Below are 19,097 nucleotides of genomic sequence, written 5' to 3' on the forward strand. Positions count from 1 at the left end.
AACCCAAGTGTTGTCAACTTCAATTTATATTTTAAGCATTTTATGCATAATCGATACTGCTGCATGTGGTCGTGTTCAATTCTTTTTTTTTTTTTTTGCTTCTACGTTTGAAATACTGTCCTGACCACAACTTGCCAACATTTTTATACCCTGCGACACACTGTGGAACAGGGTATTATAAGTTAGTGCATATGTTTGCAACACCCAGAAGGAGACGAGATAGACACATGGTGTCTTTGGCAATAATGCTCAGGGTGGGTCCCTGAGTCGATCTAGCCATGTCCGTCCGTCCGACTGTCTGTAAACACATTTTTGTGATCAAAGTCTAGGTAGCAGTTTAAGTCCAATCGCCTTCAAATTTGGCACAAGTTCCTGTTTTGGGTCAGAATAGAACCCTATTGATTTTGGAAGAAATCGGTTCAGATTTAGATATAGCTCCCATATATTTATATTTCGCCCGATATGCACTTATATGGACCCAGAAGCCAGAGTTGTTCGTATGGTCAAGTGTGCAAAATTAGATTGAAATCGGTTCAGATTGAGATATAGCTCTCATATACATTTTTCGCCCGATATAGACTTATATGGACCCAGAAGCCAGAGTTTTAGCCCAATTTGGTTGAAATTTTCCACTAGGAGTACAATTAGTAGTGTAGTCAAGTGTGCTAAATTTTATTGAAATCGGTTCAGCTTTAGATATAGCTCCCATATATATCTTTCGCCCGATTTTCCGTCATATGACCACAGAGTTCAAAGTTGTAGTCACGAGCACTGTCGTCCGGAATAACTGATAGTCTGTAAAGCGCATTAAAAGTTCCATTTCATCCTCATCGCTACCACCCTGCCAACATTTTTTGAATTTGGGGGCGCTTCTGAGAATCCCCACTACGTCGAAAACAATCATATACGACATCAAAAACTCGTCGTAAAAGCGCCGTCACTATTGAGAAGTTGTACCACGCCAAGTTACTACGAAAAAGTTTCTCATCAGTGCAATTATTAGGTGCCTATTTAGATCAATTTCGAAGGACTCCAATAAGAACCCCTGCAAACTATCAGAAAAAGTGCATTTTAAGGTAATTGTAGAAGAATCATTATGGTCAAGTAAAACACGATTGTGTAGATGTTTATTGATTTGATAAAACATTTATAATTTCTTATAAATATAACATTTTTCGGTTTATCTCATCACATTTAACATAATTTTTGCATTAATAAAAGAATAATGTTGAGTTTTAAGTAGCAAGTTACATATTGCAGCGTCTATCAGCCAGTTTGTTTATTTTCGATGGAGACAGCGTGTCTGGAAAAATATTTGGAAAACGATCACTTTATTCTATTTGGAAAGTCGAAAATTGTTCACCATATACCTTTCACAATTTTAAGCGTAATATCCCTGCCAGCATTTCAAAGTTCCATTTCATCTTCATCGCTACCACAGACTCGTAAATGTCACTACAACCATCCTACTGTGATGGGGGGCAGCATATCATAAAGTACAAAATGTACTTCATACATGTATTTTGCCATCACTACTTTTACAAAAGCCATTTTATTTTTTGTGAAACGCCAAGCGCAACCAGCTTGTTATATTTTATTTAAATAAAAACGAAAATAAAGTTCTGAAAACATAGATTTTACGCTTAAAATTGTGAAAGGTATATTGGTGAACAATTTTTGATTTTCCAAATGGAATAAAGTGATTGTTTTTCAAATATTTTACAGACACGCTGCCTCCATCGAATAAAAACACTGGCTGATAGACGCTGCAACATGTAACTCGCTACTTGTAACTCTACCTCATCATTAATGCAAAAAATTATGTTAAATGTGATGTGATAGTTGTATAAATGTTATATTTTTAAGAATTTGTAAATAATTAATCAAATTATTAAATATCTAAACAAACGTGTTTTACTCGACCACAATGATTCTTTTACCACTATCTTAAAATGTGCTTTTTCTGATTGTTTGGAGGGTCTCTTATTGGCGTCGTTCTAAATTGATCTATAAAGGCACCTAATAATTGCACTCATGCGAAACCTTTTTGTAGTAACTTGGCGTGGTACAACTTCTCAATAGTGACGGCGCTTTTCCGACGAGTTTTTGATGTCGTATATGATTGTTTTCGACGTAGTGGGGATTCTCAAAAGAGTCCCCAAATTCAAAAAATGTTGGCAGGGATCTATGTTTTCAGAACATTATTTTCGTTTTTATTTAAATAAAATATAACAAGCTGGTTGCGCTTGGCGTTTCACAAAAAATAAAATGGCTCTTCTAACAGTAGTGATGGCAAAATACTTTCATGTACATTTTGTACTCTTTAATATGCTTCCCCCATCACAGTTCGCGATGGTTGTGGTGACATTTACGAGTCTGGTAGCGATGAGGATTAAATGGAACTTTGAAATGCTGGTAGGGCACAGACTCGTGACACTGCAACAATCGCCAACTGTGATGGGGGAAGCCTATGAAGAAGTATGAAATGTACATGAAAGTAGTTTGCCATCACTATTAGGGCTGTTTTCTTTCTGCACTGTTGACCAGTGCTAAAAGAAAACGCAAAAATGGTTTCAGTTCAAATTTAGATTTTGATTGGCAACACTTGGTCCCCCAGCTGTCAAAATAAAATTTATTGTTTACAAATAAAAAAAGATGGTTGAAAATTTAGATTTAAACTAATAAGAGATTAATTAAAACTCAAGAGCGATTATTTCTCATTTTTATGATACCCCTACTTTAAAACCTTCGATATTTTGCTTTTCAATAAGTTAATTATAATTATTGCCGGTCATTTTATTGAATTATTCCAAAAACATAGCATAATAGAGGCCTGGTCGATTATCTTTGACGAATTGTCTAAATGAAAGCGTTGCCATTTCCATGAAGGTTATTTTATTGAAGATGTTACCCTGCCAACATTTTTTTGAATTTGGGGGCGCTTCTGAGAATCCTCACTACGTCGAAAACAATCATATCCCTGCCAGCATTTCAATGTTCCATTTCATCCTCATCGCTACCACAGACTCGTAAGTGACACTGCAACAATCGCCAACTGTGATAGTATTTTGCCATCACTATTCGCATGAAAGTATTTTGCCATCACTATTGTTACAAGAGCCATTTTATATTTTGTGAAACACCAAGCGCAACTGCCTTATTATAATTTATTTCAATGAAAACGAAAATAAAGTGCTGAAAACATAGTTATTACGGTTAAAATTGTGAAAAGTAAATTGGTGAACAACTTTTGACTTTCCAAATGGATTAAAGTGATACTTTTTCAAATATTTTTCCAGACACGATGCCTCCATTGGGAATAAAAGTACTGGCTGAAAGACGCTACAACATTTAAAGGCCGGTACTCTGTTCGGTTTTCGCGTCGAAACTCCATACAAAACCAAAAAATGCGAAAAATTTGCGAAATTTTTTCCATTTGTGATACTTTGTTTTTTCGTGTTGAAAAACTGACGTTTATAGCACGGCGCCATTTGCAATGTGAATTAAGAAATAATTTATTTATTAAAAACTATTTGTGCGGGTTTATAAAACAAACACGGACCATATTTTTGTTCCGAAACTATACAAAGGATCAAAGGAATAGCAGATCAATTGCCCAAGGAAAAATAAAATGTTATTTTGTAAAAACAAGCAACAACCACCAACTTAATCCAATATCGCTCCCTGTAAAATAGCGCTCCAAGCTACCTAAAAAAACGCCGCTTTCTATGTGCGAAATAATGGTTTCCATAAAAATTTTTCGCAAGAATGAACATAGTACCGGCCTTAACTTACAACTTGTAACTCAACATCAATCTCTTATTAATGCATAAAAATGTGTTAACTGTGATAGTCGTATAAATGTTATATTTATGAGAATTTATAAATGTTTCATAAAATTAATAAACATCTAAACAATCGAGTTTTACTTGACCACAATGATTATTTTACAACTATCTTAAAATGCACTTTGTCTGATTGTTTGAAGGGGCTCTTATTGGCGTCCTTCTAAATGTATCCAGAAGGGCTCCTAATAATTGCACTCATGCGATACTTTTTTGTAGTAACTTGGCGTGGTACAACTTCTGACGGCGCTTTTCCGAGGAGTTTTGGATATCGTATACGACTGTTTTCGACGTAGTGGGAATTCTCAGAAGCGATCCCCAAATTCAAAAAATGTTGGCAGGGAAAAGCGCCGTCACTATTGAGAAGTTGTACCACGCCAAGTTACTACGAAAAAGTTTCTCATCAGCGCAATTATTAGGTGCCTATTTAGATCAATTTCGAAGGACGCCAATAAGAACCCCTGCAAACTATCAGAAAAAGTGCATTTTAAGGTAATTGTAGAAGAATCATTGTGGTCAAGTAAAACACGATTGTGTAGATGTTTATTGTTTTGATTAAACATTTATAATTTCTCATAAATATAACATTTTTCGGTTTATCTCATCACATTTAACATAATTTTTTGCATTAATAAAAGAATGATGTTGAGTTTTAAGTAGCAAGTTACATATTGCAGTGTCTATCAGCCAGTTTGTTTATTTTCGATGGAGACAGCGTGCCTGGAAAAATATTTGGAAAACGATCACTTTATTCTATTTGGAAAGTCGAAAATTGTTCACCATATACCTTTCACAATTTTAAGCGTAATATCTATGTTTTCAGAACTTTATTTTCGTTTTTATTTAAATAAAATATAACAAGCTGGTTGCGCTTGGCGTTTCACAAAAAATAAATTGGCTCTTCTAACAGTAGTGATGGCAAAATACTTTCATGTACATTTTGTACTTTTTGATATGCTTCCCCCATCACAGTTCGCGATGGTTGTGGTGACATTTACGAGTCTGTGGTAGCGATGAGGATGAAATTGAACTTTGAAATGCTGGCAGGGTAGAGATGTTACAGCTAAAGTTCGGTCTCCAGATATTTACTCATGATTCGATACAGGGGAACGTTATTTTCTTTTCATACTGTTGCGTCCACTAGCACTAATGTTGCGACATTTAAAACAATAGCATAATTAACTGCATCTATTTTTATGAATTTTGAGAGCTTGGGAAGAATACACCAATTTTTGTAGCGGCACGATAATATCACAAAATCCAAACAAATATTTTGTATTTGTTTATTTACTGTTTCTTTCGTTTCATCTTCTTATTTTCTGTATGTGACATTCACTTGACATGTGTTCCTTTCCCAACATTACTTTAGTTGCCAATTCATATTTTGACAACTAGAAAATTCGCATATCATGGTGACTCTGGTGCGACTCGCACTGATAGATGTTTTAGATAGAACACCAGTGCAACGAATCCCATACAAATGTTGCAAACAGTTCAAAAAGAAAACAGCCCTATTGTTACAAGAGCCATTTTACAACTGCGTGAAGATAGCGACGTCGCTAACTTTCAATAACAGTGTTGTCGACAAAATAACAGGTTGACACATAGACGACAAAAACTGAATTCATATTATAAGGACAGACAGAATATTTAATGAAATTTTGCATTTCCGTGCTTAAAAACAACGATTTATACACAGATTATGGTAAAGCACACCTTTACCTACAATTTGGTGAGCCACATGCGCCTGTTCAATATTATTTAGCTTGGTTATTACTGGGTACTGGTGGTCAGGACACTATTTCCCATGTGGAGTCCAGGAATGGACTTCGTACAAAAGTGACAACGAAACTTGATAGAGGACATCAATACCTACAATTTGGGTTACCACATGTGTCTGGGAAACGCCGAGTGTAGAACAAAATTATCCAGAAACTGTTGGACGCCCTGGTGGTCTGGACAGTATTTCCAGCGCTGAGGCCAGGAATGGACTTCGTACACAAAGGTGACAACGGATGTTGATAGAGGGCATCAATACCTACAATTTGGTATACGACATGTATCTGGGAAACGCCGAGTGTAGAACAAAATTTTCCAGAAACTGTTGGACGCCCTGGTGTAAATGAACAAACTTTGAATAAAAACAGACAGATTGTACAACTCGTGTCTTTAAATAATTTTGCAAAGCAACATAGATCACGTCGTTGTCGATATTAGACAACCAGAAATAACTGGTATAACTTTGGCATGTAAAGTATTATCATCCAAGTGGTTGGTCATTTTCTCCTGACCCAAGGATATATCTCATATTCAGCCAAACAATTCATGGCTAAAATCAAATTTATCCACATTCAAAACATTTTTGGTTACTTGTAAATAATGATGCTGATGATCTTTTATGTTTGTCATGATTTTGCCACAGGGACCGCGATAGGTAACGACTTTTTTGATTTTCTGTCTAAGTTCCCAGCCGGAAAGAAAAGGCTTCGATAGGAGACTGCAATGTGTGTATTTGGAATAGACATGCAGGTAAACATTTGTGGGGTTTGTATTTGCGTGGGGCAAATTACGTTTGGCGGTATAGTAACAACCTGAAAATGAAAAAAATACAATTTCCCCTAAAATCGCCATTTTTTCACGATTACTTTTCTCTAATAATCAATTAATAAGAATAAAAACTTTATGAAAAGTTGCTTTGGGATATTCCCCATCAAGTTTTAATAAAATTTACAACAAATATGTATAACTGTATGCCTGTTTTTACTGATTTGGTTTTCACTTTAGTGAAAAAATGCGGCTAAACTCGAACTTAATACCCACCTTAAGACTCAAAATCTACATTTTAGAAATTTCAAATCTACTTTTTATAAGGCAATTGACAGTTGAAATCTAGTAGAGGTGGATTTCGAAAGTCTAAAGTGAATGAGTTATTATCGTTTTATGTTTTTGTTCGATGGATAGAGACTGAGACAGGATATTTAGGCGAGATAGGATTTTAACATATTTAGGCGTCATCATCCATATCTCCGTGGGATATTTTAGGTATATTCTAACGGTCTTTTGATTACTAAAATTAATTTTTAGACTTGAAATTAATTATTTGAAAAACATTTTAAATTTTAGCATTTTTCAAGCGGTTGTGTTTACATTTATTGACGATATTGAGTACTGATTTAATTGTAACGAGTACTCAAAAAATTAGTCAGTAACGAGTACTTGTAATCAAATACTCCCTACTTTCCCAACACTAATAATTTCTTCCTTCATTGAGGACGCGCTATAATCTTCCTTTTAATTCCGCTAATTGCAATTGTGTGTTAAAATGGGCGAGGAAATGGATGTTGATTGTTCAAAGGAAAACGGCAGCACCGAAGTTGAACTTACGGAGACAGAGAATGAACTGTATGATCGTCAGATACGGCTATGGGGGCTGGAATCGCAAAAGCGCCTTCGTACAGCCAAAGTGTTGATATCCGGCCTAAATGGTTTGGGCGCTGAGGTCACTAAAAATATAATTTTATCTGGTGTACATGCTGTAAAGCTAAATGATTCCAAAGTAGTTACTGAGGAGGACTTCTGCTCTCAATTTCTAGTGCCTAGAACGGCATTAGGAAGCAATAGAGCTGAAGCATCTATTGAGAGATCTAAAGCTTTGAATCCTATGGTAGAGATATCTGCCGATACGCAGCCTATATCTGAGAAGACTGAAGAATTCTTCAAGGAATTTGATGTGGTTGTTGTCATTGAGGCATCCAACATTGAGATAATACGTGTTAATGAAATATGTCGCAAAAATGACATAAAATTTTTCTCCGGAGACGTTTGGGGTATGTTTGGATACAATTTTGCTGATTTAAAAGACCATGCGTTCGTGGAGTAAGTACAAATTTCATATATATTGAATCAAGAGTAAATGTAGTCATTTTCAGAGATGTTGTGAAGCACAAAGTAATATCAAAACCAAATGAGAAAATAAAAACCGAAATGGTAACAACTACAGTACAGAGGAACGTTTCATTTCCATCCTACCAAGCTATATTAGACTTTGACGTGGAAAGTCCATTATTTCAGAAAAGGCTTAAACGAACTGGTCCTACATTTTTATTACTACGTATTTTACAGAAATTTCGAGAAAAATTCGGCCGTGATCCTTCTTTTCAATATCGGGATGATGATTTGAAGCAATTAGAAGTCATTAGAGCTGAATCGAAATTTCCTGAGCAGCTGAATGGAGACTATTTCGAATATATTTTCAGTCAAATTTCCCCAGCGGCAGCTGTTATAGGTGGAGTACTGGCGCAAGAAATTATTAAGGCTGTCACAAAAAAGGAGTCTCCTAATTGTAATTTATTCCTCTTTGATCCTCAAACTTGTTGTGGATTCATTGAGTCAATTGGTAGGAATTAGCAATTCAAAATTAGCTGGTTTGGCAAAAAAGCAAATAAATAAAAATGAAAAAATTGTAAATTACGTTTAAGATGTTCTTTTTTTATATAAATTTAATTAATTGCGTTCAACGAAATCTGTAATATAAAAAGTAAAATAGCAGGGCTTACATAACGCTACTACGCAGACGTAGACTACATTTTTATTTTCAAAAGGTAACTAGTTACGTTTATGCTATTAGTTCGGTAATTGCTTAGCAGGATTTGAAATATATTGTTTCTTTGTACGAATGATTCACCTCTGATTATCTCAAAATGTTTCATTGTATCCTATACTGTTTTAAATCCTGGTTATGGAGTGTTTTTGCTTACTTGTTTTTTTATTGTTACTATTTTGTAATTCCTGTACATTTTTTTATTTTTTTTTTTTATTTATTCAGACTTTATTCAAAGTCAATACAATCCTTACATTATTTCGTATAAACTCACTAATTTCTAAAATAAAATACATCCTAACTTTGGTCGAAAACTTTCAAATGCAGAGATAAATCAAGATTACGGTTTAAGTTTATTGAATTAAATTCTTCCGATGCTCTTGTAATAGGCTCATTGCATAGGTATGTATATGAAAGTATTGAAAAATCCTAAACTCCGTGCAGGAACATTGAAGTCAATTTCACGCAAAAGCGGGCAATAAATATAACCATTAATGTTTGTTGCTTTGCCTGTGGCGACGGATTCTTTTTTAATTCCTGTCAAATATTTGCCTAGTGTTACCATAACATAACATGTTTTAGTGTAGTCAAGCTTAACTGCTTGACTGCTTTCCCTTTTTTTCAGAAGACTTTTTGCGGATTTTGATTATAATCAAAAAAGTACCTGTTTTGCTATCAATGCTAAAAAACAAGTCATTATTGAAATTCAAAACCGAGACAAGCTACAAAATATTATTATATTTATTAATTTTATTTTCCATTTATTTAAGCAATTCAAAGTCTTTAAAAGGTAAATTTAACGAATTACAATGTACTACTCTAACGGAAATTACAATATTATATGAAAATATAAAGCATCACAAAAAATAAACAACAAACTTATATGAAAAATTGAACCAGCAATCATATCAATAACGTAATATATGTGTTTTTAGTCTTTGTTTTTTTTTTTTGCATTATTATATGCTCGCATGTATGAAATTTGATAATATTCTTGGATCCCATTGAAATTAAATATATTTTTTATATTAGTGAGTCAGAGACTACTCATTAAACAATGTTTGAATTATCTTTAAGTCAATCATCTTTATCATTAATCAGCCAGCTGATCTAAAATATTGAAGAAGTTTCTTTTGGTAGGTGTTGTAGGATAGATCAAAATTGCTTTAACGTATTCGGAAGCCTATTATAAAGTCTACCAATACTCACATGAAAGGATTTATTCATGTATCGACTAGCAGTTGGAACAATCAATTGATTGCGACGAGAGCGTCCAAAAGCAAACAAGTTGGCGAGAAAAATACGTGTTTGTGTCTTAAAAATCTTGTAAAATAACAACAGCGACCTGAAATCAACAAATCCCGAGAAGGAACATCCTAAAAAGCGTCGAACATAGTCCGAGACATGATCAAAACGTCCGAGCAAATATAGATAACGTACTACTCTATTCACTGCTAGTTTTACCTTTATCAAGTTCTCTCCCTTCGTACAGTTATAAACCTCAATACAATAAAGTAAGTGGGGCATAACTAATGCATGTATCAACTTCTCCTTCACCGAGTAAAGTAACATTAGATCTGTGTTATATGTTACGATTGACGCAACTTCGTGTAGATTAGCCTAACTATGTTGCCAATACGATGGTCAAAGCTTGTCATCAACAGTGACCCCAAGACACTTAATACTACGGACTCAATGGGTATATCATTATAATTCAAATGAAGCTCTTGGCGGGAGTTTGCAGGAAAAAATAGCGCTTTCGTTTTTGTAGCGTTTACGGAAAAATGATTAGAATTCATCCAATCGAATAGGGATTTCATGACAAAGTTCATTTTAGCCTGAATGACATCAATTTTGGAATGAATGATGAGCACACCCTCTCTAATGCCCAAACCCGCCTTTAGGTGGTCTTTGTAAAACACACCTAAAGACAGTAAAAATATGTAAAACAAAACATAGTCAAAACTGTACAAGATACTTAGCAGCATATGGTACAAGTGACTTTACCGTATTGAGTTTCCTTATTTCGTTTTCTTGTAGTTGTGTCGTAACCCTGGATTTTTTTATCTGCTGGCAGAACAAATGGGACATTAAAGGGTTAATCTAAACTCAAAATCTAAATTAGGAATTTCTTACTACTAGTTAATATATAGAACTAGCGTAACCCGGCCCGCTTCGCTGCGCCTTCCGAAGCGTATTTGTAGGAACATTTTGCGTTAACTTAGTCAACCATATCCTTCGTGCTGAAAACAAATTCGAAAAGATTTGAATTCTTTGAAACAAATCGGACTACTTGCTTTTTCGTTTATAGGTACAAATACGGCGGATATGCATATGTAAAACGGTTCGTCTTAAAAAATGTCGGGGAGAGGGAGTACCCTTTCCTCCAAATTTTTCAAATAATGTTCTGTATTCAAGTAGTTGGACAATCTTCTATATTTCTTGTGAATTTTAAGTGTGGTTTGTCAAGGAAAGGTATCCTTCTCCTCAACATATCTGAAAATTAAGCACTATATTAACATATAATAACATACAAAGAATTACTGTTTCTCATCCAATAAATCGGAAAAAAACGTACCCTATATTAATTTCACAACTACTCAATGGTCCCTATAAATTCTATCGAAGTAAATCGACAGTTTATTTAAATTTTCCCCTTCCCCAACCAGATATCGATAAATCATATACTAATTTAAAAATCTTGTATAAATTTAATCACCTCCTCCCACGTTCCCTGTAAATTGCAGGTAGATCGGAAATGTTTAAATTTTGCTCTATTGTTTTAAAGGGACGTCACTTTTAGTCTTGTGTCGTTCCGGAACGAACTAGTTCCAATGAACGGTTCACTAAAAGGAACGACTGTCACTAGTTCCATCTCTTTCGTTCTAATCGTTCCTTTTGTCAATTAGTTTTATTTTCATTTTACGCTCCATCGTTCCTCGGATCACAGTTTGATTTTTTTACTTCTGTTTGAGCTATTTGCCAATTCATTCATTTTGGCGCGTATGTATTTAAATCATTGATTGATATGCTGCTATTTAATAGAATCATTAATTCCATCTCAGGCTTTTCACAAACGAAAAAAAAATCGTAATTTCTTGCAATGAATAATTTTGCACAGAGTATAGTATTATTCAATCCAAAAATCCATCCAAAGAGTTTGGCTTCCTGAATTTAGTTACTTTCTTAAATGTTCCATTCCTTTAATTTTTTTTTCTTACTATATTACTATAAACTATTTGAAGTAATTTCACTCAATTTTCCATATTTTTGTATCTTTCACCATGACCATGAACTTCGTTAAAAGTAAACAAACAATGTAATGTCTGCCTTTAGTAGATGGCAGTGATGAGAAATATACAAATCCGGAACGAAAAGGAACGATGGAACGATTTGAAGGAACTAGTTCCTTTGTACAAAAGGAACGATGAGTCCGAATCACTACGGTGAACGATTTTGCCCAAGACTAGTCACTTTCCCCGATACGATATCGACAAACACTGTAGTTAATAGCACCCCGTGGTGCAATGGTTAGCATGCCCGCCTTGCATACACAAGGTCGTGGGTTCGATTCCTGCTTCGACCTAACACCAAAAAGTTTTTCAGCGGTGGATTATCCCACCTCAGTAATGCTGGTGACATTTCTGAGGTTTTCAAAGCTTCTCTAAGTGGTTTCACTGCAATGTGGAACGCCGTTCGGACTCGGCTATAAAAAGGAGGTCCCTTGTCATTGAGCTCAATATGGAATCGGGCAGCACTCAGTGATAAGTGAGAAGTTCACCAATGTGGTATCACAATGGACTGAATAGTCTAAGTGAGCCTGATACATCGGGCTGCCACCTAACCTAACCTAACCTAATAGCACCCCTAACCTTCGCTGAAAATTTTTGAAACTTTCCTTCAAGTGTGGGGCAAGGAAGGTTGCCTCTTCGTTCATAACCTTCCCCCACTGCCTTTGTAAATTTCAAGAAAACAGTTGACAGTTTACAGTTGTAGTGGAAGACCTCCTCCCCGACCAAATATCGGAAAGTGATGTAGCGTATCTTTTGTAAACGTCCCAGAATATGTCTAGCAAATTATAAGCCTAATGGGGCGGTCTCTCTTCCGTCCAAATATCACAAAATCAGGTATCAAATATTAATATCGTAACCTCTTCCCAGTCCTCTGTAAATTTCAAGTAACTCGGTAACGTTTAATTCTTTCTCTGGATGTACTTAAGAGAAGCGGATGTCTCCCTATGCCCTTTTATTTTTATTAAAAAATCAGGATATAAATTTCATAACCTCACCCATTGTTCCGTAAAATTTCAGTCGGGGGAGTTTAGTTTTCACTGTACTTTAAAAAAAGTCGGGCAAAGGGGTGGTCCCCCGACCAAATATCGAAAAATAATGTAGCGGATTTTTGTCTAGGTGCCAACCCCAACATTCAATGAAAATTTCAAGCAAATCGCATAATATTGTTCCAAGTTTCAAAAAGTAGGGCAAGGGGGAGGTCCCCCTCCCCGTCAACATATGAAATCATCAGGTACCCCATATTAATTCCATAACCTCACCGCATGTTCTCTGTAAATCTCAGATAATTTAGAGAATTTTAGGTTTTTCGCTGTACTTTAAAAAAAGTCGAACAAAGGGGAGATCCCCTCCCCCTCCACCAACAATATCGAAATATAAAGTAGCGGATCTTTGTCTAGATGCCAACCACAACCTTCAATGAAAATTTCAAGCAAATCGGTCAACTTTGGTCCAATTTTCAAAAAGTCGGACAAAGGTGAGGTCCCCCTCCGCGACCAGGTGCCAAAAATGAGGTACCCTATTTTCACCACATGAACGCCCCCTACGATCTCTGAAAGTTTCAAGTAAATCGGTTCAGCCGTTTCGGAGCCAACTCGGAACATACAAACAATCAAACAAACAAAAAAATAAACAAACATAGATTGAATTTTATATATATAGAAGATGAAATTCTTTTTGTTTCTGTTATAATAGACATGTAGTTGTGTTTTTGTTTTCGCAAAATATTAATGAAGTGACAATATAAAGTAATGTGGGTACTACAATATTTTCTCGGAGCGAAAAAAATGGGTCGCTCCGGATCCCTGGTTTCTACTAATAAATTTCTGGGTGTATACAAAAATAATAATGAATTTTTCTTTCTCCTGTTGACCAAAGTCTCCAAATGTATGAGCCTACATTTGGAGACTTTGGTCAAGAGGTTCAGTAAACCAAAAACTAATTAGTGCAAATTTGATTAATTTCCAAACTAAACCACTGAGGCATATTCTAACTTCGATTTTATCACACACATATTCTTATACGAGTTATTTTTAATAGGATTTTTTCTTATACAAAACATTTTTCTTACTAAAGGGATATGATGTTTCGTTACTTTTAATGCTTTATTGTATAGTACTGTGCAATCGGAAACAACTTTTCTTCTCTCATCGAATATGTTTTGGGCTTACACTTCGGCAAAAATGTTCCACACATTCGTTCCATTAAACTTTTAATATACTTATTAAAATCTAAAGCTTTAGTGAACAAATTGTTTCCATATATACCATACAGCAATCCCTCGATTTAAGTCAATATTTTTGTTCCATCAAACTTCGATTTATGTCGCCATTCGATTTACGTCGTCGATTTTTTTGTCTACTTTATCAGAAACGCCTTCCATAAGTAAAATAAATATCAACGATGATGATATCGAAACATTTTTTACTGAAATTCTTACCAAAATTACTGAATTACCTTTATTTTTGAAGTTTTTTATTTTGTACACGCACACACATGCATAAATGGACTTAGGAGAGTATGAGCAATTATTAATTCGGTTTACGTCGTTTCGATTAACGTCGTCAAATTCCGGAACCAATCACGACGTAAATCGAGAGATTACTGTATATTAAAGTCATTTTTAGAGAAATGACGGTTGGTTGAAGGTTCTTATTTTCAAGTTATAAAAATGTCGTTGAATGGTTTGTTTCCATTTATTTTTGTAAATGATTGTTCAATTAATTACTTAGTTTAGGGTATATTAACCAAATAGTCCTTTACGGTAGCGGGATCCAAGCGTTTAAAACCGTTGCGGTCGCAAATACCAACTTCAATATTATCTGCAGTCATTTTTCCCTCGAACCCTTCTTTCAATGTTAATATAGCAGTATGTACGGCGTCATCCAATTCCAAATCTTCGCTATATCTATAAAGGCAAGAATACAAAATAATTTTTATTAATATACTAATCCTGTTCGGGATGCCGCTTTTATTTTTTTCGATTTTGCGAAAGAATATTTTTACCAATAAATTTTCAAAAAAGTTTTAAGAAACTAGATTCTGTTTGTAAAATGAAAATAAAAGCATAAGATTAAATTTAAAGACTTATATCAAATCATAGTGTTGTCGCTAGGAAATGACTCTTTAAATTCAGTCTCAAAAATGTCTAAATAAATATTTTGAAAATATTACCTTTTCTCTAGAAATGTTTTTCCATTGACAGCATTTTTACCCATCGCAGTAGCTTTCCAAGCAAAGTAGGCACCAGATGGATCGCACTGGAATAAATACGGGCGATCAGAGTCCCATCCGCAAATCAATAACGAAACACCAAATGGTCGAACACCTCTAAAATACCATTCGCAATAATGAAGGCATGCACAATTAGTATTTTGTTAAAAGGAAAACACATAATATGTACTAGTATTGGAAAGCTTACCCGGTTTGAGTGTACTCTTGCATTAAAGTAGCAACACGCTGAACCAACTGTGCTACGGGTATAGGTTCCTTATATGTTAAATAATAGTTTTGAGCTAATTTTCGAGCTTGTTTAACCAATAGGCGGTAGTCTGGACCCATGCCGGAATATATCATCCCTATATGGCCTGTAATCATCTCAACACGATTTACACTGTGCTCTTCATATAAATTTGATTTGTGTTTGTTTTCCGTTGCAATAACGACTCCATTGGAAGCTAAAACGATTTGGATAATATTCTTATCCTTCCATATGTATGTTATGAATATATTATTTTCAACTTTCTTACCCATAATGCCGACAGAAGGGGCTCCTGCCGACACAGCTGCCAGAGCATATTCCAACTGCACAAGTTTTCCCGAAGGACTAGCAAAGAAATGACAACCTATAAATAAAATATTTTTTGTTTCTTTGTATATATATTACCTGAATGTGGTTAATGAAAAACTGTAACGTTCCGAAGCCATTTTCGTCGATACAAATTTGATACTCAAGCAAATCCAAAATTTGTAAACTAAAAATGACACAGCAATAGTCCGCGCCAGAGAACGAAGCCGAGCGTTGTTGACGGCGTGACTATCTAGAGGTAACATTTACTAATTTCGCCGCATGATAGGAGAATAAAGGTAAGTATAGTGCTGAAAACCAGCTTGTTTTCACGATTATATTTTGAGTCAATTATTTTAGAAATATCCTTCCAAATTTTTTTGAATTTGACGGCGCTTCTGAGAATTCCCACCACGTGGAAAACAATCGTATACGAAATCCAAAACTCGTCGGAAAGGCGCCGTCACTATTGAGAAGTTGTACCACGCCAAGTTACTACAAAAAAGTATCGCATGAGTGCAACTATTAGGTGCCTTTTTTAATAAATTTAGAACGACGTCAATAAGAGCCCCTTCAACAATTAGAAAAAGTGTATTTTAAGATAGTTGTAAAAGAATCATTGGTCAAGTAAAACACGATTGTTCAAATATTTATTAATTTGATTAAACATTTATAAATTCTTGTAAATATAACATTTATGCCACATGAAAGTATTTTGCCATCACTACTGTTAGTTATTTTATTTATACTGTTACTGTTATTTTATTTAAATAAAAACGAAAATAAAGTTCTGAAAACATAGATATTACGCTTAAAATTGTGAAAGGTATATGGTGAACAATTTTCGACTTTCCAAATAGAATAAAGTGATCGTTTTTCAAATATTTTTCCAGGCAGGCTGTCTCCATCGAAAATAAACAAACTGGCTGATAGACGCTGCAATATGTAACTTTCATGTACATTTTGATATGCTTCCCCCATCACAGTTGAAGATTGTTGTAGTGACATTTACGAGTCTGTGGTAGCGATGAGGATGAAATGAAACTTTGAAATTGGCAGGGTTGCGCTTGGTATTTCACAAAATACAAAATGGCTCATGTAACAATAGTGATAGCAAAATACTTTCATGTATATTTCATACTTTTTCATACGCTTCCCCCATCACAGTTGGCGATTGTTGCAGTGTCACTTACACAGAGTATAAAACAACAAGAGAACGGTGTTGGTATATGGTCTCTAACAACCATGCAAAATTGGTCCACATCGGTCCGTAATTATATATAGCCCCCATATAAACCGATCCCCAGATTTGGCTAGCGGAGCCTCAGAGAGAAGCAAACTTCATCCGATCCGGCTGAAATTTGGTACATGATGTTGTTATATGGTCTCAACAACCATGCAAAAATTAGTCCACATCGGTCCATAATTATATATAGCCCCCATATAAACCGATCCCCAGATTTGGTTTGCGGAGCCCCAAAGAGAAACAAATTTCATCCGATCCGGTTGAAATTTGGTATGTGGTGTTAGTATATGGTTCTAACAACCATGCCAGAATTGGTCCATATCGGTCCACAATTATATATAGCCCTTATATATACCGATCCCCAGATTTGACCTCCGGAGCCTCTTGGAGGAGCAAAATTCATCCGATCCGGTTGAAACTTCGTACGTGATGTTAGTACATGGTATCCACCAACCATGCAGGAATTGGTCCATATCGGTCCATAATTATATATAGCCCCCATATAAACCGATCCCCAGATTTGACCCCCGGAGCCTCTTGAAGAAGCAAAATTCATCCGATCCAATTGAAATTTGGTACATTTCGCTAGTGTATAGCCGATAACAACCATGCCAAAATTGGTCCGTATCGATCTATATTATATATAGCCCCCAAATAAACCGATCCCCAATCACAGAATTCAGAATCACGATTGCCACTCGAGCCAAAAATAATCTACCAAAATTTTATTACCATAGAAAATTTTGTCAAAATTTTATATTTCTATAGAAAATTTTGTCAAAATTTTATTTCTGTAGAAAATTTTGTCAACATTTTATGTCTTTTGGAAATTTTGTCAAAAATATAATTTCTATAGAAAATTTGTCAGAATTTTATTTCTGTAGAAAATTTTGTCAAAATGTTATTTCTATTGAAAATTTATGAAGCATTTCATAGTTGGAGAGGAATATTTTGCAAAATCTTCCAAAACATCAAGAATTCTACCAATCTACCAAACAGTAAAAAATCTGCCATTTTTGGTAGACTCGTATTCATAATTGTATATAGCCCCCATATAAAGCGACCCCCATATTTCAATTCTGGCTCTATAATTACAGCACAAAAGTTCATATCGGTTCATAATTATTTCTTTCCTATATATACCGGTCAAGAACTGAATATATACATATTTAATCGACCTTTCTTTTGTCTACTATATATCCCGCATGGACTAACTTACAATTTAGAAGATGATGTTAAGAAGCCTTGCCATCGGCCGCAACCCAAGTAATTTAATTGTGGATGACCGTCTTTAGTAGAAGTTTCTACGCAATCCATGGTGGAGGGTACATAAGATTCGGCCTGGCCGAACATACGGCCATATTCTTTGTACTCTTAATTTAGCGTTTTGGTGGAAACCCCGAACATAGTACTCACCTTGTGTGTACTAAGTTGACATTATCGCGATAAATTGGCCATTTTTCACGGTTACTTTTCCATAATAATTTATTTCACCTAAACTAAACATTTTCAATTCTTGCATTGGATCATTCCCCATCAAGTAATAATAACATTTGCAACAAGAAGATATAATTTTATTCTGTTTTTGCAGATTTAGTTTTGATTTTAGCGGCTAAACTCGAACTTAATACTCATCTTTAAGGTGGGTATTAAGTTCGTGTTTAGCCGTTACAATCGTTATATTTTACGATTTCTTTAATAATCCATTTTAAAGAATGTAAACTTTATGAAAAGTTTCTTTAGGCCATTTTCCATCAAGTAATAATAAAATTTGAATCAAATAGGTAATTTTGTGAAGTCATAAATTCGTGATTTTTTATGATTTTTTTCATACTAACTTCATCTATTTGATGGCATAATATCATTACGTAAGGTCGGTACTAAGTTTGTATTTCTAATTAATGTTTTCACTAAAAAAATTATCCTGCCAACATTTTTTGAATTTAAAGGCAATTCTGAGTATTCTCACCACGTCGAAAACAATCGTATACGACATCCAAAACTCGTCGGAAAAGCGCCGTCACTATTGAGAAGTTGTACCGCGCCAAGTTACTACAAAAAAGTTCCTCATCAGTGCAATTATTAGGTGCCTTTTTAGATCAATTTAGAACGACGCCAATAAGAGCCCCGTCGAACTATCTGAATTTTAAGATAGTTTATTTTAAGATAGTTGTAAAAGAATCAATGTGGTCAAGTAAACCACGATTGTTTGGATTTTTATTAATTTATTTAAAAATTGATAAATTCTTATAAATAAAACATTTATACGATCATCACTTTTAATATAATTTTTTGCAATAATAAAAGAATGATGTTGAGTTACAAGTAG

At 34.7% G+C, this 19,097-nt stretch overlaps 2 protein-coding genes and 1 long non-coding RNA gene across 3 annotated transcripts; 2 read left to right on the forward strand and 1 right to left on the reverse strand.

The window, feature by feature from the left end:
- The first annotated feature begins 1,399 nt into the window (after positions 1 to 1,399).
- On the forward strand, positions 1,400 to 1,908 carry LOC142239463 (uncharacterized). Its single transcript, XR_012723047.1, has 2 exons — positions 1,400 to 1,658; positions 1,726 to 1,908. It is a non-coding gene; the product is annotated as an uncharacterized LOC142239463 (long non-coding RNA).
- A 5,174-nt stretch (positions 1,909 to 7,082) lies between these two features.
- Aos1 (SUMO1 activating enzyme subunit 1) lies at positions 7,083 to 8,315 on the forward strand. Its single transcript, XM_075290927.1, has 2 exons — positions 7,083 to 7,721; positions 7,775 to 8,315. Exons 1-2 carry the CDS (start codon positions 7,168 to 7,170, stop codon positions 8,250 to 8,252), a joined length of 1,032 nt encoding a protein of 343 aa, XP_075147042.1. The 5' UTR covers positions 7,083 to 7,167; the 3' UTR covers positions 8,253 to 8,315.
- Positions 8,316 to 14,412: 6,097 nt separating this feature from the next.
- Prosalpha2 (proteasome alpha2 subunit) lies at positions 14,413 to 15,779 on the reverse strand. Its single transcript, XM_075290928.1, has 5 exons — positions 15,622 to 15,779; positions 15,485 to 15,561; positions 15,157 to 15,412; positions 14,910 to 15,065; positions 14,413 to 14,643 (listed from the first exon to the last, which is right to left on the reverse strand). Exons 1-5 carry the CDS (start codon positions 15,660 to 15,662, stop codon positions 14,469 to 14,471), a joined length of 705 nt encoding a protein of 234 aa, XP_075147043.1. The 5' UTR covers positions 15,663 to 15,779; the 3' UTR covers positions 14,413 to 14,468.
- Between the last annotated feature and the right edge of the window lie 3,318 nt (positions 15,780 to 19,097).

The sequence above is a fragment of the Haematobia irritans genome, chromosome 1, assembly GCF_050003625.1.
Source record: "Haematobia irritans isolate KBUSLIRL chromosome 1, ASM5000362v1, whole genome shotgun sequence".
NCBI classification, from domain to species: domain Eukaryota; kingdom Metazoa; phylum Arthropoda; class Insecta; order Diptera; family Muscidae; genus Haematobia; species Haematobia irritans.

Excerpts from the sequence above, each read along its gene's own strand:
- Prosalpha2 (XM_075290928.1), bottom strand. The coding sequence starts at position 15,662 with ATGGCTTCGGAACGTTACAGTTTTTCATTAACCACATTCAG. Across the intron at positions 15,562-15,621 it reads TTTTCATTAACCACATTCAG|TCCTTCGGGAAAACTTGTGC; the intron begins GTAATATATATA and ends TTTCTTTGCTAG. Across the intron at positions 14,644-14,909 it reads AAAACATTTCTAGAGAAAAG|ATATAGCGAAGATTTGGAAT; the intron begins GTAATATTTTCA and ends TTGCCTTTATAG.
- Aos1 (XM_075290927.1), top strand. The coding sequence starts at position 7,168 with ATGGGCGAGGAAATGGATGTTGATTGTTCAAAGGAAAACGGCAGCACC. Across the intron at positions 7,722-7,774 it reads AAAGACCATGCGTTCGTGGA|AGATGTTGTGAAGCACAAAG; the intron begins GTAAGTACAAAT and ends AGTCATTTTCAG.